This window comes from Myotis daubentonii, chromosome 5 (assembly GCF_963259705.1).
Source record: "Myotis daubentonii chromosome 5, mMyoDau2.1, whole genome shotgun sequence".
In the NCBI taxonomy this organism is placed as follows: Eukaryota; Metazoa; Chordata; class Mammalia; order Chiroptera; family Vespertilionidae; genus Myotis; species Myotis daubentonii.
Window position 1 is genome coordinate 47,425,953 of NC_081844.1, and position 18,436 is coordinate 47,444,388.

An 18,436-nucleotide genomic window follows, 5' to 3' on the forward strand; every position below is an offset into this window, starting at 1 on the left:
TACAACCAAGATTACTTTATCCAGCAAAGCTATCATTCAGAATTGAAGGTCAGATAAAGAGCTTCACAGATAAGGAAAAGCTAAAGGAGTTCATCACTACCAAACCAGGATTATATGAAATGCTGAAAGGTATCCTTTAAGAAGAGGAAGAGGAAGAAAAAGGTAAAGATACAAATTATGAACAACAAATATGCATCTATCAACAAGTGAATCTAAGAATCAAGTGAATAAATAATCTGATGAACAGAATGAACTGTTGATTATAATAGAATCAGGGACATAGAAAGGGAATGGACTGACTATTCTTGGGGGGGAAAGGGGTGTGGGAGATGTGGGAAGAGACTGGACAAAAATCGCGCACCTATGGATGAGGACAGTGGGTGGGGAGTGAGGGCGGAGGGTGGGGCAGGAACTGGGAGGAGGGGAGTTATGGGGGGAAAAAAAAGAGGAACAAATGTAATAATCTGAACAATAAAGATTTAATTAAAAAAAAAAAAAACATCTAGCACAGGGCAAGGAACTTTGATAAATATTTGCTGACTTTAGCCTGGCCAGTATGGCTCAGTTGGTTGAGCATCAACCTATGAACCAGGAGGTTATGGTTCAGTTCCAGGTCGGGGCACATGCCTGGGTTGGGGGCTCCATTCCCGGTGTGGGGCGTGCAGGAGGCAGCCCATCAATGATTCTCTCTCATCATTGATGTTTTTATTCCTCTCTCCTCCTCCCTTCCTCTCTGAAATCAATAAAAGTATATTTTTAAAATGTAAAAAAAAAAAAAAAAAAAAAATAAGAAAATATTCTAATCCCTGAAAGTTTCCCTCATGAACATAGTATAGGAAAGGGTGTTGGCCCCACAAAGTTTCCATCCAACCCACCAGTCACTTCTCCCATCTGTGAGAAAGAACACAAAGCTGGATAGACTTCCCTTCCGATGAAAAAGCCCACAACGAGGGAGCCAAATCACCTGCTAAAATTGCAGTGTGACGGCATACACCTTGGGTTCCTGTTTGTTGTCTTTTCACTACTAGTGTTAGATCTTAAAAATCTCAGGTAATCATGATCTGAGGCAGGGCTGTGTATCTGTTTGGGTTCTTTGTTGTGAGTAGCAGAAACCAACTCTCATTAATGTAGGCAAAAGGAACTGTATTGGAAGGATATTAAAGATTCATAGAATTGATAAGAAGGCCAAAGAACTAATCTTAGAATAGACAGAAAACAAGGCAACTATGAAAGTCCAGGAACTAAGGACTAGGAAAGTGGTGGTGCCAACCATTCTTGTCCTCCTGACCACAGGGAAATCATGGGGAAGGAGCATCTAATTGGCCTAGCTTGGGTCATGCTAGCACACCCCCCTGCTGGAGGAAGGGTGGGGCCTCCGGGTCTTATCTAAGAAAGTCATTCTCCGAAAGGAAATAAGGTTGCACTTACTGGGAGGAAGATATGCTAAAGTAGCCAAAAGCAACAGATGCCCACCACCAGGTAGTAGAAGGGATTGAGTGACAGAAGGAGGCAGTACCAGTTTTCCTTTGGTAAATGTTAGAAACATGTGCTCATGTCCATTGCCCAGAAGGTGTGTCTGTGTCTGTCCCGTATACTCTCTCTCTCTTAATTTGGGCCTAGGAGGACAGTCCTGTTACAATGATTTGCACACATGTGGGATACTAAATATGAATATAAAAGGTGTTGGTGTTGAAGCAGTTTTATACTTTCATCAATTTTGAGAAATTGATTTTTTGGTAAGGCCCTCTTCCTTGACTAATTCAGTGTTTACCATTTGCCCTGTGGCACAGTTTACTAAATTAATCCGCTCTATCCCTAAATCTCGGTTATTGAGGATTTTGTATTTTAAGTATGTTCTTCAGAAGCCATATTTTTTCCTTTTGGAGTCTCCAGATAAATAAATTCACACCCCAGTCTGCTTTCAGTTGGTTGTTGGAGTTGATTTATGCACATACTAAGTAAGCATTGCTTAGTGATTAAAACTATAAGGGAATATTAATTTACTCTGCCACACCTTCTTATTGAAGATATGGCAATAGAATCCTACACCTTATTCTAATATCTTATTTTCCATCTCAAGAGGAGAGCGCAGCCTTTCAAAAAGAAATGAATTTTAATATCCTGAATGTAGGGAGGGCACGTATCTTTTCCTTATGTATGAACATTTAATAACATTTATAGTGTACCTCCTGGGTATAAGAAAGAAACGATTAAATGCAGCTTTTATAAAATTAATTTTTAAATGATGATTTAATGATGACACTCTTATTTTAGTCCCTGTAAATCTCTAAATTTCTGTAGCTCTTACCATCAGCTTCTGAACTGAGTCTAATCCTGGACAGAAACCCTGAACATTCCGAGGTCATTTGGAGTGTTGCGAAAACCTGACCCGCTGTGCTTCTCTTCCAGCATCCAGTGCTTGATGAGCCCATAGCTGAAGCCGTCTGTATTATCGCAGACACGGACAAGTGGAGTGTGCAGGTGGCCACCAGTCAGAGGAAAGTGATGGACAGCACGAAACTAGGCCAGGATGTCCTGGTCTCTAGTCAGGTGTCCAGTTTACTTCAATCCATTTTACAGCTTTACAAGCTTCACCTCCCTGCTGATTTTGTAAGTATTTGTTCTCGCATCACCAAAGAAATATAGTTTAAAGACACTTTTTTTTTCTTTGCAATAATGGTTTTAATCTACTATTGATGATAAGCTTAAAAACACTTTTAATGATACTTTTTAAAATAATAAATTCACATGTATCCTTTTGGGTACAATTAGACGATAGTCTAAGTAAATATAGAACATTCAACATAAAACCAGCAAATGATAGATTTTAGAAACAATAGCCCTTCCATGAAACAAATAACGTAGAGTGACAAATCTTTTTCAACAGGTACAGTTAAACCTCGGTTCTCGAACATCTCCCATCTTGAACATTTCGGTTTTTGACGAGGTTGTTCATGGAAAAAAAATGTCTCAGTCTTTGAACAAAAGTTTAGTTCTGGACCTGACAGCCCTTTCAGCTTAACAAAAAGCATCTCTTAGGCCACAAATAAAGGAGGGAATGCCAGTCAATTTACTTCTAAATCTCGGAAATTGTGCAGTGAATATTTTTGTGGGGTTGTTGTTGTTGTTGTTATTGTTGTTTTGCCTTTGTTGCTGGCAAAGTGGATGATTAGCACAATTACAAAAGATAAAGAGGCCCTATCAACAATTAAAAATGTATATTAAAAAAAATAAAGAGGCCATCAGGAGTGCTTAGGGCAGTGATGGCGAACCTATGACACGCGTGTCAGAGGTGACACGCGAACTCATTTTTTTGGTTGATTTTTCTTTGTTAAATGGCATTTAAATATATAAAATATCAAAAATATAAGTCTTTGTTTTACTATGGTTGCAAATATCAAAAAATTTCTATATGTGACATGGCACCAGAGTTAAGTTAGGGTTTTTCAAAATGCTAGCACGCCGAGCTCAAAAGGTTCGCCATCACTGGCTTAGGGTGTGAAAGAAACAGTGATCACAGGCAATTAAAGAGGTAGAAAAACTTGTTGATTGGATAAAGGAAAAGCAATTAGCTGGTGACTGCATTTCATTGATATGTGAAAAAGTGAAGATGCTGTATGTTGACCTCCTAAAAGACACCGCTGGAATGAGTCCTGAAAGATTCATTTAAGGCTAGTAGGTGGTTTGATAACTTTAAGAAGTGCTTGTTTATAGGTAAAATAGTACATTAGACATGTACTATATATAAGAAAGGTTAAAACAGGCAATGATTTGGGCATCTGGAAGGAATTCATTCGATCTATAATATTTCTAATGGGGGGGAAAAATTACTTGGTTTTTGAACAAATCACTTCTTGAACAGCCGTCCGGAATGAATTAAGTTAGAGAACCGAGGTTCCACTGTATATAGTAAAGTAAGTTAGATGTGGGGGGAGGGACAAGCATAAAGGGAAATTTAAAATCCTCCTTTGGAGAACGAATTGTTTTTCCTTTTATTAGATTCATATCAAGCACGCTGATTCCTGAAGGAATTGTAGTTTGTTTTCAGGGACCACCCTCACAAGTCGTTAGCAGATAAAATAGAATATAGCTCGTGTAAACACTTGAAATTCCAAAGTGCCATACCCATAGAAGATGGTATCAGTTATTCCTTTTCAAATGGGATTTTAAAATCACTTTCATGACGTTATATTAAATTCAAACAACAAATGAGCCATCAACTCCTAGAAAATGATCGACAGCTCTTCCTGAGTTATTGGAATTAATATACAAGGCAAATTCTCTTCAAGGTGTGTGTGTAAGTAGAGAGAGATTGAGAGAAAATATATTTAGAGGGGAAGGGAGAAAAGTGGGAGTGAGGTTTGAGGGCATCACTAGGAAACTCTTGGGGACATGGGCTTAGATATAAGTTACGCTCACCTTCTTTGCTCCTTCCTCCCTCTGCAGGCTTTTGCTCTCTAAAGAATAACCCCAAACCAGAACATTTGTTATCTCCCTTCTGGCCTCCACAAAAGATACAGAGATATTTAACAACAAAGTTGGAAGCTGAATATTAATTACCTGCGCTAATTGCTAATGGAGGGTAATTTTCCTGGGTTCTTATGGCTGAATCTACAGTGGTACCACATGTCTCAGAAATAGTCAGGATTTTTATGGCCTTGAAGAAGGTGCTTTGAAATAACCCTCTGTTATTTCAGTATAACCCACTGTCTAAGTAGACAGTGTGGCATAACAGTGACTGGGTTCAAGTCTAGGCTTTGCCATCAATCAGTTGTGTGATGGTGGACAAGTGTCTCTGAACCTCAGCTTTCTCATTTGTAACAAGCATGTTAAGAGAATCCTCTGAAAATTAGGGCTGAGGTACTTACTGCTTTTTCAGCGGTCAAAGCAGAGGTTAAACAGCCAGTATACAGTAGTGGCCACTGCCTGGGCTTGAGAGTCCAATAGCCTGGAGTCAAACACAGGCTCAGCTGCTTCCTGTGTGACTTCTCAATTCCCTTATCTGTAAAGCTGGGGATGTACTAGAACCTAACTCATATGGTTAGAAAAGAAAATTAGCTGATTCACGTAAAGCACTTGGGATGGTGTTAGATGCTCTAAGCACTCAGAGGCAGCTACTGTCCACGTGATTAATAACCACTTTCATAAAACAGGGTTAATGGTTGTAAAGACCAACACCACCTTTTCACTAAAATCTTTATTTGGGCTTTAAACCGAAGTTTGCTCTTGCAGATCACCTGTCCCTGGGGTAATCGTGTGAGGAACTCTCAGGTTCCTATCATCTAACTTTTGTTCTATATTTAGAGTCGGTTTTTCTTTCTAGTAGCAAGTTGCATCAGGCTGATTTTGAGGCTGAAATCTCTTTTTCTGTAAGGGAAGGAAGATATGTTAGATTTTATAGTTTCTTACTGTTTTAAGTATTTACCAACTTTTATATTTTATTCTCTAATACATAGCTCTTGTTACTTTTGACATCTTCATTTTCCAACCAATAAATTACTGTAGCTAACTTTTTTCTTCATTTGGACCAAAATATGTTTAACCACTTAATAATATGCATGGCTTACTTAGCCTGACAAAACCAAGATCAGAAGAAATTTCATCTGCAGTTTAAAATCCACCTTAAAAATCATTTCAATGAAACATATGATTAAATGCCTATTAGAGCCATCAGTATAAAAGGGAAAGTAGTTATTTAAATTTTCAAAAATTAAAAAACCCCATCTCAGGATTAAGATACCAGAAAGGAGAAGGAAAAATGGAAAAACTTCTATTTAATAATCAAGCCTTTTAAAAAAAATTCTAAATATTTTGATTTCAAAAATAGTATACATTCCATATAGACCAATGTTCTCTTTATTTTGACATTGCAGCATATAATTTTCATGGAGACTATGAATACACTGCAGATTAACTATTCTAAAACACAAAGGATTCATGTAATGTGAATATTTTTTAATATTTTATAATATTCTTATTAAAATTTTTATATTTACTCCATAAGGAACTAAAACTTAACAGAAGGGAGATGCTTTCACCACTAAACTCCGTTTATTTGGGGGACCATGTTCATGAGGATTGGTGAAGTCCTCCTTGCTTTGATTATTACTCTTAGTCACTTACCAGTTGTGTTTCATCCACCCAACACAAGGCATTTAAGATTTTAAGCCAATGGAAAACTGAAAAGATTACATCTCTAATGGATACTTTTTCCATGTCACTGATCGGGCCAGATGGTCAAGATCAACATTCTCAAATGCATCTGTTAATCTTTTTTACCTTGAAAATAGCAGGCGTAATGGTCTAGAAGAAAATTATGTGTGATAGAATTACCCTTGCCAAAGCCATCAGGTGTCTTACTGAAGATGCTTGGAGAGCTCTTCCTGCCAAATGCAAAAGCATTTGCCTCTGGTGAAAGACACAGATGGTTGCTATTCTCTAAAAAATGAAGTTGGACACAATTCCAAGGGTAGTGATGTCCTGAAAATAATTGCCCTTTCTTTAGTGTTTTTAAAGACCTAGTTAAAATAGACTCCAGAGCCAAAAAAAAAACTTCAAAATATACTTCTGAGAATGTATTGTGCCCAAATAATCTGATTTGTAGGGAAATACTACAACAACAGAGATGTCCTTTACAATGTTTAGAACAAAAATGCAAATTGCTATGTGGTTAAGTAAATAATGGTAAATGCACAATCTTAAAAAACATTTAGCCATAAAATTACATTGATAAAGAATTTTTACTAACACAGGGAAAGGATTATTATAAAGTTTTTAGAAGTACTTATAGAATGATTTCAACAAATGCTTTTTAGAAAAGACTAGAAGATAATATATGAAAATCTTACTAGTCATCAGAAGAAATAAACTTTGTTTTACAAAACCTGCTGGTGATAGGGTTTGAGATGGCTTGTAACTTGTTAAGGGTATTTGAAAGATTAGATTATAGTTATAGACTTAAGAATGAATCAGGAGAACCCTAGCTCTTTGAATGCTGCCAGAGGTTTCCATTCTAGCCCTCATTGTGATTGTTATTGGCTTCACAGTGCATCATGCATCTTGAAGATCGACTACAGGAGTTGTACCTGAAAAGTAAGATGCTGTCTGAATATCTTCGTGGACACACACGAGTCCATGTGAAAGAATTAGGTGTCGTATTGGGGTGAGTTCGGTGAAGTGTCACCCTTTCTTCTCCCTGTGATGGGGTTGTCCCTAGCACTGTACCCACAGACCCATTCAGCCTGTGCCACCTTACACCTGCAGGCCCATGTGCCCATTGAAGGGTTTGGGGACCATCATGCATGTGCCTCTGCTGCTCTCCAATTAACAGCATGTTCCTTGTTTCTGATAGTGGAAATAAGCGCAGAACTTTACACTGGTGGTACTTTATGTTAATCTTCTCCCTGGGTTATTTTATGTATGAATGTGAAAAATTACACTCCACTCTGTTTGCCCATCTGTAGTCATTTCAGTAAGATGTCCAAGTCACAAGCTGTGCGATGCAGCCATGTTGGGAGGCAGGGGCCTGCCTGTCTGTTCACGGGGGCTGGCTGTACCTTCCTCCCTGGAATGGTAAGCCCACCAGGAGAGGAGACTTGCTTATGTTACTCGTGTTGTACAGCATCTTCCTGAGGGTCTCTGCCATGACTTCTCTAAAGAAGAAGTGGGGACTTGTCCTCCTTACCTACCATGATGGTTCCCCTAATTTGGGCAAGAAAATATTGTGTATGTATTGTCGACCTTGAAATTTTCTTTTAAGCCTGCTAATCAAAGTATCAAGACTCAGGCCTTTACTGTGTTTTTGTGTTTGGCTCTTAGAACTTCATGTTATACATTTTTCTTACCTCATTTTTAAAATATTTCCCCCTTTGGAGGCATTTGCTTTTGCAGTTAACTTACAAAGTATCTCTTGCTTGTGTTTTTTTGTTTGTTTGTTTTTCTCAGTTCTGATTTAGATCTCTTAGTTCTGTTTCTTAATTCTGATTTAGATGATTAGTGGGAATCATCCCCAGCCTCTCTAGCCCCTTCCCCACTGTCAGGGCCACAGCGCTCCCTGCGGCAGACCTGGAAGTAGACCTGCAGGGAGCATTACTGGAAAAGGTGTAGGAAAAACTCCATGAGGTCATTGAAATTTCATTTTTAATTTTTTGTGGAATTCAATGGAAAGATGAGGGCATATTTCACGGACTGAAGCAGTCCTCCTTTTTTTCAGGACATTTGTCAGCATTTAGCCTGGCCCATGCTACATCCGCCTCTGCTTTAAGAGAGGCCGCCAAAGCCAGGTCCATCTGATGCCATGTCTCTTGACTCAGCATCTGTTAGTGTTGCTTTCTCTCAGAATGTTGCTTAATGTTATCTAACTTGTATAACCTGTTGAACAAAGCCCAAGGTTTTTGAAGAAATTGCCACCTTCATCATTTTCCTAAGACTAGTTGTAACTTCGGAGCAGAGTCTGTGCATTAGGGATGAATGAGGAGTCAGTGGAGGAAACATTAAAGTATAACAATGAGGCTGTACAGGGAATACAGGAAAGTTACGGGCTTGGACTCGGTGGCCCCTGCTGTGGAAGAACAGTTTTATGTCCACACGTGTGCCCAGCACACCTCCTGGCCTTTGTCCTCTGGTCATTGTCCACCAGGAAGTCATAATTAAAAGAACAGGTTTATCATCTTGCTCTCCCGCTTACTTTTTCTTTTGTTTTAAGCAATGATCTAGCAAGCGTGGTCCCTAGCAATAATACTTAACTGCAGAATCGTGTTACTTTAAATTAATAATCTTCTCCTTTTATTCAATATTCAGGATTGAATCGAACGACCTGCCTCTGTTGACTGCTGTCGCCAGTACTCATTCCCCGTACGTGGCTCAGATCCTCTTATAAGCTTAAGCTCAGGACCATTCTTCCTTGGCAGGAAAAACACACACATTCTCATGTGGAGGAGAAGAGAATAAGCTCTCCATGACGTCCAAAGCATAAGAAGAGCAAACAGAAACAGTCATTCCACCGCTTTGTCTTGTTTTATCTTGTTGCTTTCAAGTGGATGCTTTATTGGAACTTAGGTTTACTTGACATAATGGCATGTGTGTTTCCCATGAACACTGTAGGTCTTTGTTACCCAGGAGTCAACAGAGAGAGTGACCTTTCTGGAAGGAGGAAGCATATGCACTACACTACACACTAAGCTGTTGGTACTGCTCGCCTTGTGTGTTCGGGCCAAACGACAAGGGACTTTGGAGCAGGAGGTAAACAATGTGCAGACCATTCCAGCAGGAAAATGCTTCAGAGCTGACGCATGAGCTCTCCACACTGGGGAAAGCATATTCCACTATCCTAAGAAGACATCAGGAAAGGACTTCAGATTCCAAGTTGGAGTTTGCTTTTTACAAAAGGTGAAGTAAAGAAAGCCACATGGGCCCTTGTCGGCTCTGGTGGCTGTGGGAGCGACAGTCTGACCTAAAACGGGGAAGAATATTGACTGTTGGGAAGAGAGTGCTATAGGGACCCGCTCTTTTCACATCTTCTTGGAGTTTTCCTTGTCTCAGATACAGCCACAGGTAGGTTAGAGGTGGATTGTTGGTGCAATAAACCCATGAATCAATGTAGCATCTTAATCCCATCAGGATGGAGTTTGTAGCAGCAAAGTACACAGTCTGATACCGTGTGTTTAACCTTATACTTCAGAGCTTTCAGCAGCCTCTTTAAGAGAGGCCATTTACCAAAGTTATTTCTATAAGCTCAAGAGTATTCCTGTTGCTAAATTCTTCTAGCCAAAGCCACTTTCTTCCTGTAATAGCTAATACAAATGACTATTTATACTCTACAAGGCACAGCTGTCCTGGTGGGAAATGAAACCTGCAACAGTTCAGGATGACTAATGAAAGCAATTAGTTTGAACATTTATAAACAATTCATACATGGTCTACATTTTTACATTATCATCTCTGTGCCTTCTAATTCCTACATACTTTTCAAAACACTGTTCCAGAAATTAACTCCCCCATAGTATCGAACCTGCCAAAATGAGGAATTGTTTATTTGCTAGCATAGTTGACTTTAAAAAAATAAAAAACACAAAACATGTAATTTTCTGTTACTATAAAATAAATTTTTCTTAGTTTACTGACCATGAACTATGACCCTGTCAGACAATGTACTGACATCCAAGATAAAGAAAACGACTTAAAAAATTGATCATTAAATGACAAGAGCTGATCTAGTAAAACAGAACATTGTTAGCTAATTATAACCATGCTCCAATTTCCTTTCACTCTTTTATAAGAAAATGAAGTAACTTCCCGAGTAGGGGTTAGATTGACTTCAGATTTTCTATTTGATAAAATCCTATCTTAAACACCAAGTTACATAAGTGTGTCTCTTCTTTTACAAATGCAAGTGAATTATTTGTTTGAAAGAGCACCTAATGGGAAAAAATGGGTGTATTATTTCTTAGGAATAAGTCAGATTTGCTGCCTTCCGCTCTTTTTTTTTATGATGTGAAATGTAGATGGGTGCATTAAAGCTCTTAAGATCTTTTATTTTATGTCTTTCTTTATTTTCCATCCTTTTTAGATTTTTCTGTTTTCTTTTGCCTAACATCTGAGTTTGTATTTTAAATTCTCTAGTTCCATGACATCATTGCTTGTTGTGATGTTACACAGAGAGAATGAACCTTACCTGTGGCTCAGCTCACTCGTCATTTGCTTTTCATTACATGTAAATTAATGGTAATAGCTGGTGTTACATCATTTCCATCTGCACCAGTTTAAAGCATTCCCTCATCTCTTGTTCCCTGTTCCTTGTTTACACGTTTGGGCACTTTCCCTCATTCACCGCCTTCCAGGGTTTCATAGAATATAACTAAATACAAAATCAATTCCATTCTTATGTGGCATGTTGAAAATTAGACCCATATAGGGGGAAATTGAGATTTAAAAGGCTGATTCTAAACTTCATACATAAAAGATTGAGCCCAGCCCCCTCAAAACCTGAGAAGATTTCATTTGCCTTTTAATCTACTTTTCCAAAACTCTTGGAAACGTCTGTTGGAAAACCACAGGTGGGTCACACGTGGGGATGGTTTCAGTGATGCTCAGGGTTCCGGTCAGAACCTAATCCTCACACCTGTTGCCTGGAAAAACAGACTGAGAATGTTGCTGCTCTTTTAGAACCCTCCTTTAAATAGCATTCAAGTTTTGTCTGTCTTAAATTCAACCTCTTCCCAAAAGTAGAAAAGAAAAAGAATCTCATGGGCTTGTGTTGAGATATACCCACTCACACACCATACACCACCCAGTGGCTTCATTCTGTCTTAGCTGCAGAAGCAAAAAAGGGATTCCACCCTCTCCCATGCCCACCTCAAAAAACAAAATTTTTTAAAAAATTTTTTGAAAAAACTACCTCAGTTGACAGGATTCCACCTTTAGGGTTTCTTCAACTTTTAAGTCTTACCTGTTGAGTGTAGCTTTTGTAGCATCTTGCTTCTTTAAGCAAGCTAGTGAGGCATGACAGAGCAGAGTGTATACGTGTTCCTGTGATGGCCCTCTTTCTAGCATGTCGCAGTTTTATTTTTAATAGATTGATGCGTGACACGAATGTAAAGATAATTGTGTATGTTTAAACATGACAATGAAAATTTAAAATGTAGCTTCCATACTTGTGCATAACTCCAAAGTATTTTATTTTTATCAGTGTTAAATAGCTTTTTGTACAGGCTTCGATCCATTTTTCTGAAGTGTGCTGTTTTTTAATGAAAGTAACTATAATCTTTTCACATCCCATGAACTGCCGTTTACACATCACAACTTTTTAAACTTACCATATTTTTCAAAATTAACTTTTTTGGAGGGAGGGAAATTCCTGCTTGCTAAATGATACTAAACTGTTGTTTGGGGCTCTTATCATTAGGTCCTGAGATTTTATAAAAATTTAGTCTGTAGCTTTTCAGGTTCTTCACTAGAGTTGGTTGTACATAAAAATAAAGAATATAAAGTGACCCCCCCAAATTCTTTTAAATGTCTGGATTTTTCTGGTCTTATGTACTTTTGGAACTATTTTGTTCATGCATACTTTCACCATTAAATTGAGTCTTTAGCTTCTCTTGGTAAATGTGAACCATTTGTTTTGTATTGTGCTTTGTGGGAGGGGATATTTTGTTATAATACTTGCCTAAATCAAGCAGTCCCCTCTGAATGTTAATTTTTAAATGTCAAAATTTGGTGAACTATATATCTTGGAAGCAAGATTGCAATATGCTTACATTTAAGTGGTGTTTAAACAAGGAGAAAATTCTGGGATTTGTTACCATTGAAACTTCATGAAGACAAATTGATAGGACCTTATATTTTTGATCAGTTAAATAGCTATCAATGTCATTTCATTGTATGGAAATTTTTTTCTTAAAACTTGTCCATGTATTATTTTGATCCATTTTTTTGTGGCATTTGGTGCAATAAACCTTTTGAATTTATCTGAACATTTGTTTGTTATATTGAATCTTAGGACTTAAGAATCTAGAGGTCTCATTTCCATGAACTCATGTGTGGAAACAAGTTCATTGTCAGTGATTTTCAACGGGGGTGTTGGAAATGTAGGGCCATTTTTGCTCAGCATAATGAAGGGTGACGGGGGATGGGGGCTGAGGATGAAAGGAGAAATGTCTTGTGATGTGTGGGACACCCCATGGAATAAATAATTGAATTGTCCCATCTCTGGAGTGACTGAAATGTCATGCTGGGCATTCATGGGGGTAAAAAAAACCAACCTGTTTATAGTGATCTAAGCTGAGAATTTAATTCTGCTTTACATAAAAGCACAGTGTATTTTTCAGATGATTTTCATGTATGCTGAATTTTCCAGGAATGTCACTGATGTATAAATTGAGAAGATTTGACCTTGTAAGGTTCCGAATTTTAACAAGAATTGACATAATTTGGAAAACATAACCAAAAACTACAGTACTCCTAGAATTTGAGTCATCGATACAGCATATTTGTATCAGTCTTCATTTATAGCTGTTGCATTCATGGAGACTATATACAGATGTAAGCATCTACCCACTTCATTATATTTTCTATTCTAATCTAGTTCCCCAATGTCTATATGTATTTTAAATATCTATATAATAAAAGCCTTCGCAACCGTTAGGGCAGAACTACCAGAACGACCGGTTGCTCCGATGCGCAATGACCACCAGGGGCAGACGCTCAATGCAGAAGCTGCCCCCTGCTGGTCAGTGCGCTCCCACAGGGGGAGCACTGCTCAGCCAGAAGCTGGGCTCACGGCTGGCAAGCGCAGTGGCAGTGGCGGGAGCCTCTCGTGCCTCTACTGCAGGTGGGTGGTAAGGAGTGAGGGGTCCTGGATTGTGAGAACCCGGGACTGCAAGAGGGATGTCTGACTGCTGGCTTAGACCCGATCCCCAGAGGAATTGGGCCTAAACTGGCAGGTGGACATCTCTCAAAAGGTCCTTGACTGCAAGAGGGAACAGGCTGGGCTGAGGGATCCCTCTGCTCCCCCCCCTCAGTGCAAGAATTTTGTGCACCAGGCCTCTAATATTAATATAAATTACTTTTTAAGTAGTAAGTGTAGTGCATTGTATTGACCTGTTATAAATTATATGTATAAGAAGGTTGCATTATTTATGAATTTTAGGAAAGTAAAAGACATAAAATATTTACTATGAAAGGGATGAGATCATTGCTACTCATGGTCTCAGGAAAAAATATGCTGTTAATTATTACTTTGTAGCAACGTACTACTGTACCAAATTATGTTGTTTTAAGACTATAGAGAGAAGTAACATTAGGTATTTCAAAATCCTTTTTGTATTACATACAAATTTCAAATGTTTTCTGTATTCCCTCAAGCATCTTTGAAATCCATGCTGTTGATAAAGAACTGAAACACACACATCCACACCACATCGCTGTTTGGTTCCCTGGTGTCTTGTTTGTTCTGTCAGATCCTTTGTATGTGTTACTTCATTTAATCCCCACACCTGGATGCAATGGGAACTGTGACAGTTAATTTTATGTGTCAGCTTGGTGAAACCATAGTACCCAGATATTGTGGATGTTACTATAAAGGAATTTTTAGGTGCGATTAACATTTAAAGGAGTATTATTTGAGTAAAGCAGATTGCCCTTCCTAATGTAGGTGGGTCTCATCCAATCAGTTGAAGGACTTAAGAGAAAAAAGACTGAGGTCCCCAACGCAAAGGGAATTCTACCTCTAGACCATCTTTGAACTTGAACTGCAACATCATTCTTGCCTCGGTCTCCAGCCCGCTTGCCTACCCTGCAGATTTGGAATTTACCATTCTCCACAATCATGTGAGCCAATTCCTTAATTCTTTAAAATCAATCTATACATCCTGACTTATTGATATATCAGATATATCAGTCCAATGATAATCCCAAAATGGAGTTGGGTGGTCAGAATATCATCATACCAAGTTATAGGAACAAAGATCTTTAACACAGTAAACAATACCAACCTCAGAGTTAGCCCTTAAGGCAGCGGTTCTCAACCTGTGGGTCGCGACCCTTTTGGGGGTCGAACGACCCTTTCACAGGGGTCGCCTAAGACCATCAGAAAACACATATATAATTACATATTGTTTTTTGTGATTAATCACTATGCTTTAATTATGCTCAATTTGTAACAATGAAAATACATCCTGCATATCAGATATTTACATTACGATTCATAACAGTAGCAAAATTACAGTTAAGAAGTAGCAACGAAAATAATTTTATGGTTAGGGGTCACCACAACATGAGGAACTGTATTAAAGGGTTGTGCATTAGGAAGGTTGAGAACCACTGCCTTAAGGGTTGCAATCAAGTCCTCTGAATATGTGCTGCAAAGGAGATGTTGGTGTATAAGAAAAGCGTAAGCTAGAAACAGCCCTCTGAGATGGCAAGGATGGGAGGTAACCATTCACAGCAGAAGGAAAAAGCTGCCTTCCCATAAAGATGCCCTTGCCATTGTGTGTTAGTTTCTTATAGCTGTGCACCTCCCTCTGCTTTCCTGGGGATCTCAAATGATCACTTACCATTCCTTTTACCCATTTGCAAGTTCTCAATCTGACGTTTTCTACTCAATGTGTAAAAAAAAGTTTCACCCACATGAACCTTTTCTCCTGTGTACCTCTCCTCGCCCTTTTTATTGTAACTTTCTCCTTCCTTTGACAGCTAAGCTTTTTCTTGAGAGGTTGGCTTGGCGCTCAGTCCTTGATCCCTATTTATTCTCTCCTTAAGGCTACCTGGCTCCACCACGCCCTCCTCACTCTTCACAATGTCAGGTCCGGTCCCACTTCCTTCTTTCCCCTGGTAACAGAAGACTTTCCCCACACCCGGTCAGCACCAAGAGCTGGTGAATCTAACACTTCCTGTGTGTCTCAAATACATCACCTTTTCTCTTTGCCTTCTTTCAGTCCCTCCTTATTTCTTAGTTGATCTATAAAAATGCCCTTTAAACTCATCTCCCTTTTATGTAAAACAGTTCTAATTAATATTCTTCCAGGCAATGTCTAAATAATCTTTCTAAAAGTTTAACCCTGTCACTTCTGTTTAAAAGTCAGCCCAGTAAAATCTAAGTTCCTAACACCATGTATTCAAATGATATTACTGGTCCTTCTTCCCCAGCTCATCACTAGATACCCCTCTTTGCACACTATTACCCAGCCCTATTGAACCACACACACTTCCTCCGCGGTGCTAGGTTATCTGCTAGGTTATTGTCGCCTTGGCCCTGCCAGCCTGTTCTTCCTAGTCTTCCTCTCCTTCACCCCTGGCTCCATCAAGTCCTTCCTGTTCCTAGCTGAGCATGCCATCGTGCAGTGTCAGATCCGCTAGCCCCTGGCTACTCAAGGTGCCTTGCCTGGGACGTGGAGAGGCATGCAGTGTCCCAAACCCTATCCCAGACCCACCAAAGCACAATCTGCACCTTAACGTGACCTCCAGGTGACTCACATGCACATTCAAATTTGGGAATTTTCACACTGCTTTCACACTCAATGTGAGTGCATGGATGAGGGAAGAATGCGTCAGTCACTGAAATTGTATCCATGTATGGAATGAAAGGGGGAATGAGAATATTTACAAGCTAAGAAATGAAATAGAAATGGGTGTTGTTGAAAATGTCTGTTGCATGCACATAAAGTTGCTAACACTTAAGTGGCTGTTATTTATGTGGAGGAAAAACAATGTTAACCAAAACTTAAGAGGGGAAAAATAACAAATGGACTAGAAGACAGAACTTAGGAGACACTTTGTGATTTTAAAAAAGGAGAAATTTGGGAAATATAGTAGAAAAACAGTTTAGAAATTTGCCCCATTAACTTTCAAAAATACTTGTAATGGCGTTTTGGATAAGTGTATACAAGAATGAGATATACTGTTAAATATAAATTGCATTTTAGAAATATTTTAATTACATTCCAAACTTAAGTTTATAAGAAAAAATCCAAACGCAAGAACCTGAATATATAAAATATCCCCACTTTCAACCATCCCTTTGATGAGAAAACATGTGATATTATGTATAGCTTTATGCTTTTAAGATTTCCCCCCAAATCACTCAGTACCATTGACCAATTGTTCCTTTTTTGAAGCTGCTTTCAACGTATGGTTCTGAGTCTTCTAGCATAAGAATGAAAAGTGTGCTGGCATCTCTGATAAGCATAGTAATGGTGGCCACTGACTGGTGGCTAGTGTGAGATGTTATGTTGAAGGCTTTACACACATTGTATTCATTATTTGCTTTTAAATTTATGAGAACAGTTCCTTCTAGTTATTTCACTGAAAAGGATTTATACTAAAGGGGTGGGAGGCTTGGGTACTTATGGAAGTGTCAATCATAAGAACCTTGTGGTATCATGCAAAAATAATAGATAACAAGTTTCTAATGTATCTCTGGATATTTAGAAGAAAGCCTCTTTGATAAAATGAGGGATTATTTTGAATGATATAGTATTTTGTTTATCTCTGGAAGGGAAGAGAATGTGGCCAAGTGATCAGTTTACTCTCACCAACAGTAAGTTAAACCGATATCATGTGCCTCTTTGATGTGATGCACTGAGAATGGCAACATCACTTGTTTTGGGACTCCTGCCAAAAACACAAAACCTGAATCTACTCTCGAGAAAACATGAGATAAATCCAAGTGAAGAGGTATCCTACAGAACTGGTCTATATACCCTTCCAATGTGTCAGTGTTATAAAGTCCAAGACTAAGGAACTGTTCCAAATTCAAGGAGACTAAAGAGACATGAGGAGCAAGTGTAATGCTTGATCTAGGTGGGATCTTGGATCAGAGAAAAATACAAAGGACATTATTGGGACAGTCCATAAAATTGGATTATGAACTATAGATCAGCGACTTTCACCCGGTGTGCCGCAAGAATTTTTAAAACACGCAACACCTAACTACTCAGTGGCACTGACCTCTTTTCCCTTAGATTGTCAAATTTAAAAAATGACAACAACCAACACAACAATAGCCGTCCAGTGTGAACGAATCAAATTTATATCTATTTTTTGTCATATTGGCAAAAAATTATATTTTTTTTGCTGTGCCACAGAATTTTAGTTATTTATGTGTGCCATGAGATTTTTTAAAAGGTTGAAAATCACTGGGTTAGATAATACTGTATCAATGTTAAATTTCCAGAATCTTATGTTTGCACTATGGTTATGTGAGAACATCCGTGTTCTTAGGAAATACATCCTGAGACACTTGGGGGTAAAGGAGTGTCATGTCTGCAACTTACTCTCAAATGTTTGGAAAAAAACAAATTGTGTGTGTGTGTGTGTGTGTGCGTGTGTGTGTGTACACACATATAGGAAGAAAGCATTAAAGCAAATTAACAGATTATTCTGGGTGAAGAATGTATCAGGAGTTCACTTTCTATTGTTCTTGCAACTCTTCTGCAAGTTTGAAATCATTTCAAGATAAGGTCTTTTCACAGATTTTTTTTAATGTACAATATTGTTTTTACTTATAAAAAACCACAGCCCTGGCTGGTGTTCTAAGTGGTTACTGTCATCCCCCTCACCAAAGGGTCATGGGTTCAATTCCCAGTCAAAGGCATGTAAACTGGGTTGCAGGTTCGATCTCTGGCCCTGGTAAGGGCTCGTGCGGGAGACAACTAATCTATATGTCTCTCTCACGTTGATGTTTCTTTCTCTCTCCCTCCCTCTCCTTCCTTCCAACCCTTTCACTCTCTAAGAACAAAAAAATAAAACACCCCAAAATAGAAAAGAAAAACCAGTGGAAAAAATATCCTCAGGTGAGGATTAATAAAAAAAGCAAACCCAAGGAGGGTTGCACAATTGGATTTAGTGAACAATAGAAGGAGGCGTTTGGATCGTTTAATCCATGATCTCTCTAGTCCTGCACAAAATTAGCTCAGTAATGGAAAGTAACTAATCCAAGCCT

The 18,436-nt window shown here is 38.6% G+C and overlaps 1 protein-coding gene across 10 annotated transcripts in view; it reads left to right on the forward strand.

The window, feature by feature from the left end:
- Positions 1–12,470, forward strand: part of FNIP2 (folliculin interacting protein 2) — a 133,590-nt gene extending 121,120 nt beyond the window's left edge. For 8 of the 10 annotated variants that reach the window (XM_059697732.1, XM_059697727.1, XM_059697730.1 and 5 more), the window contains 3 exons: positions 2,410–2,610; positions 7,047–7,162; positions 8,800–12,470. In XM_059697732.1, the coding sequence (XP_059553715.1) occupies positions 2,410–2,610; positions 7,047–7,162; positions 8,800–8,878 (396 nt within the window). In that variant the 3' untranslated portion in view covers positions 8,879–12,470. Of the gene's footprint in view, positions 1–2,409; positions 2,611–4,446; positions 6,992–7,046; positions 7,163–8,799 lie in introns of those variants that run through there. The other 2 variants (XM_059697734.1, XM_059697737.1) reach the window with 2 other exon arrangements.
- The last annotated feature ends 5,966 nt before the right edge of the window (positions 12,471–18,436 follow it).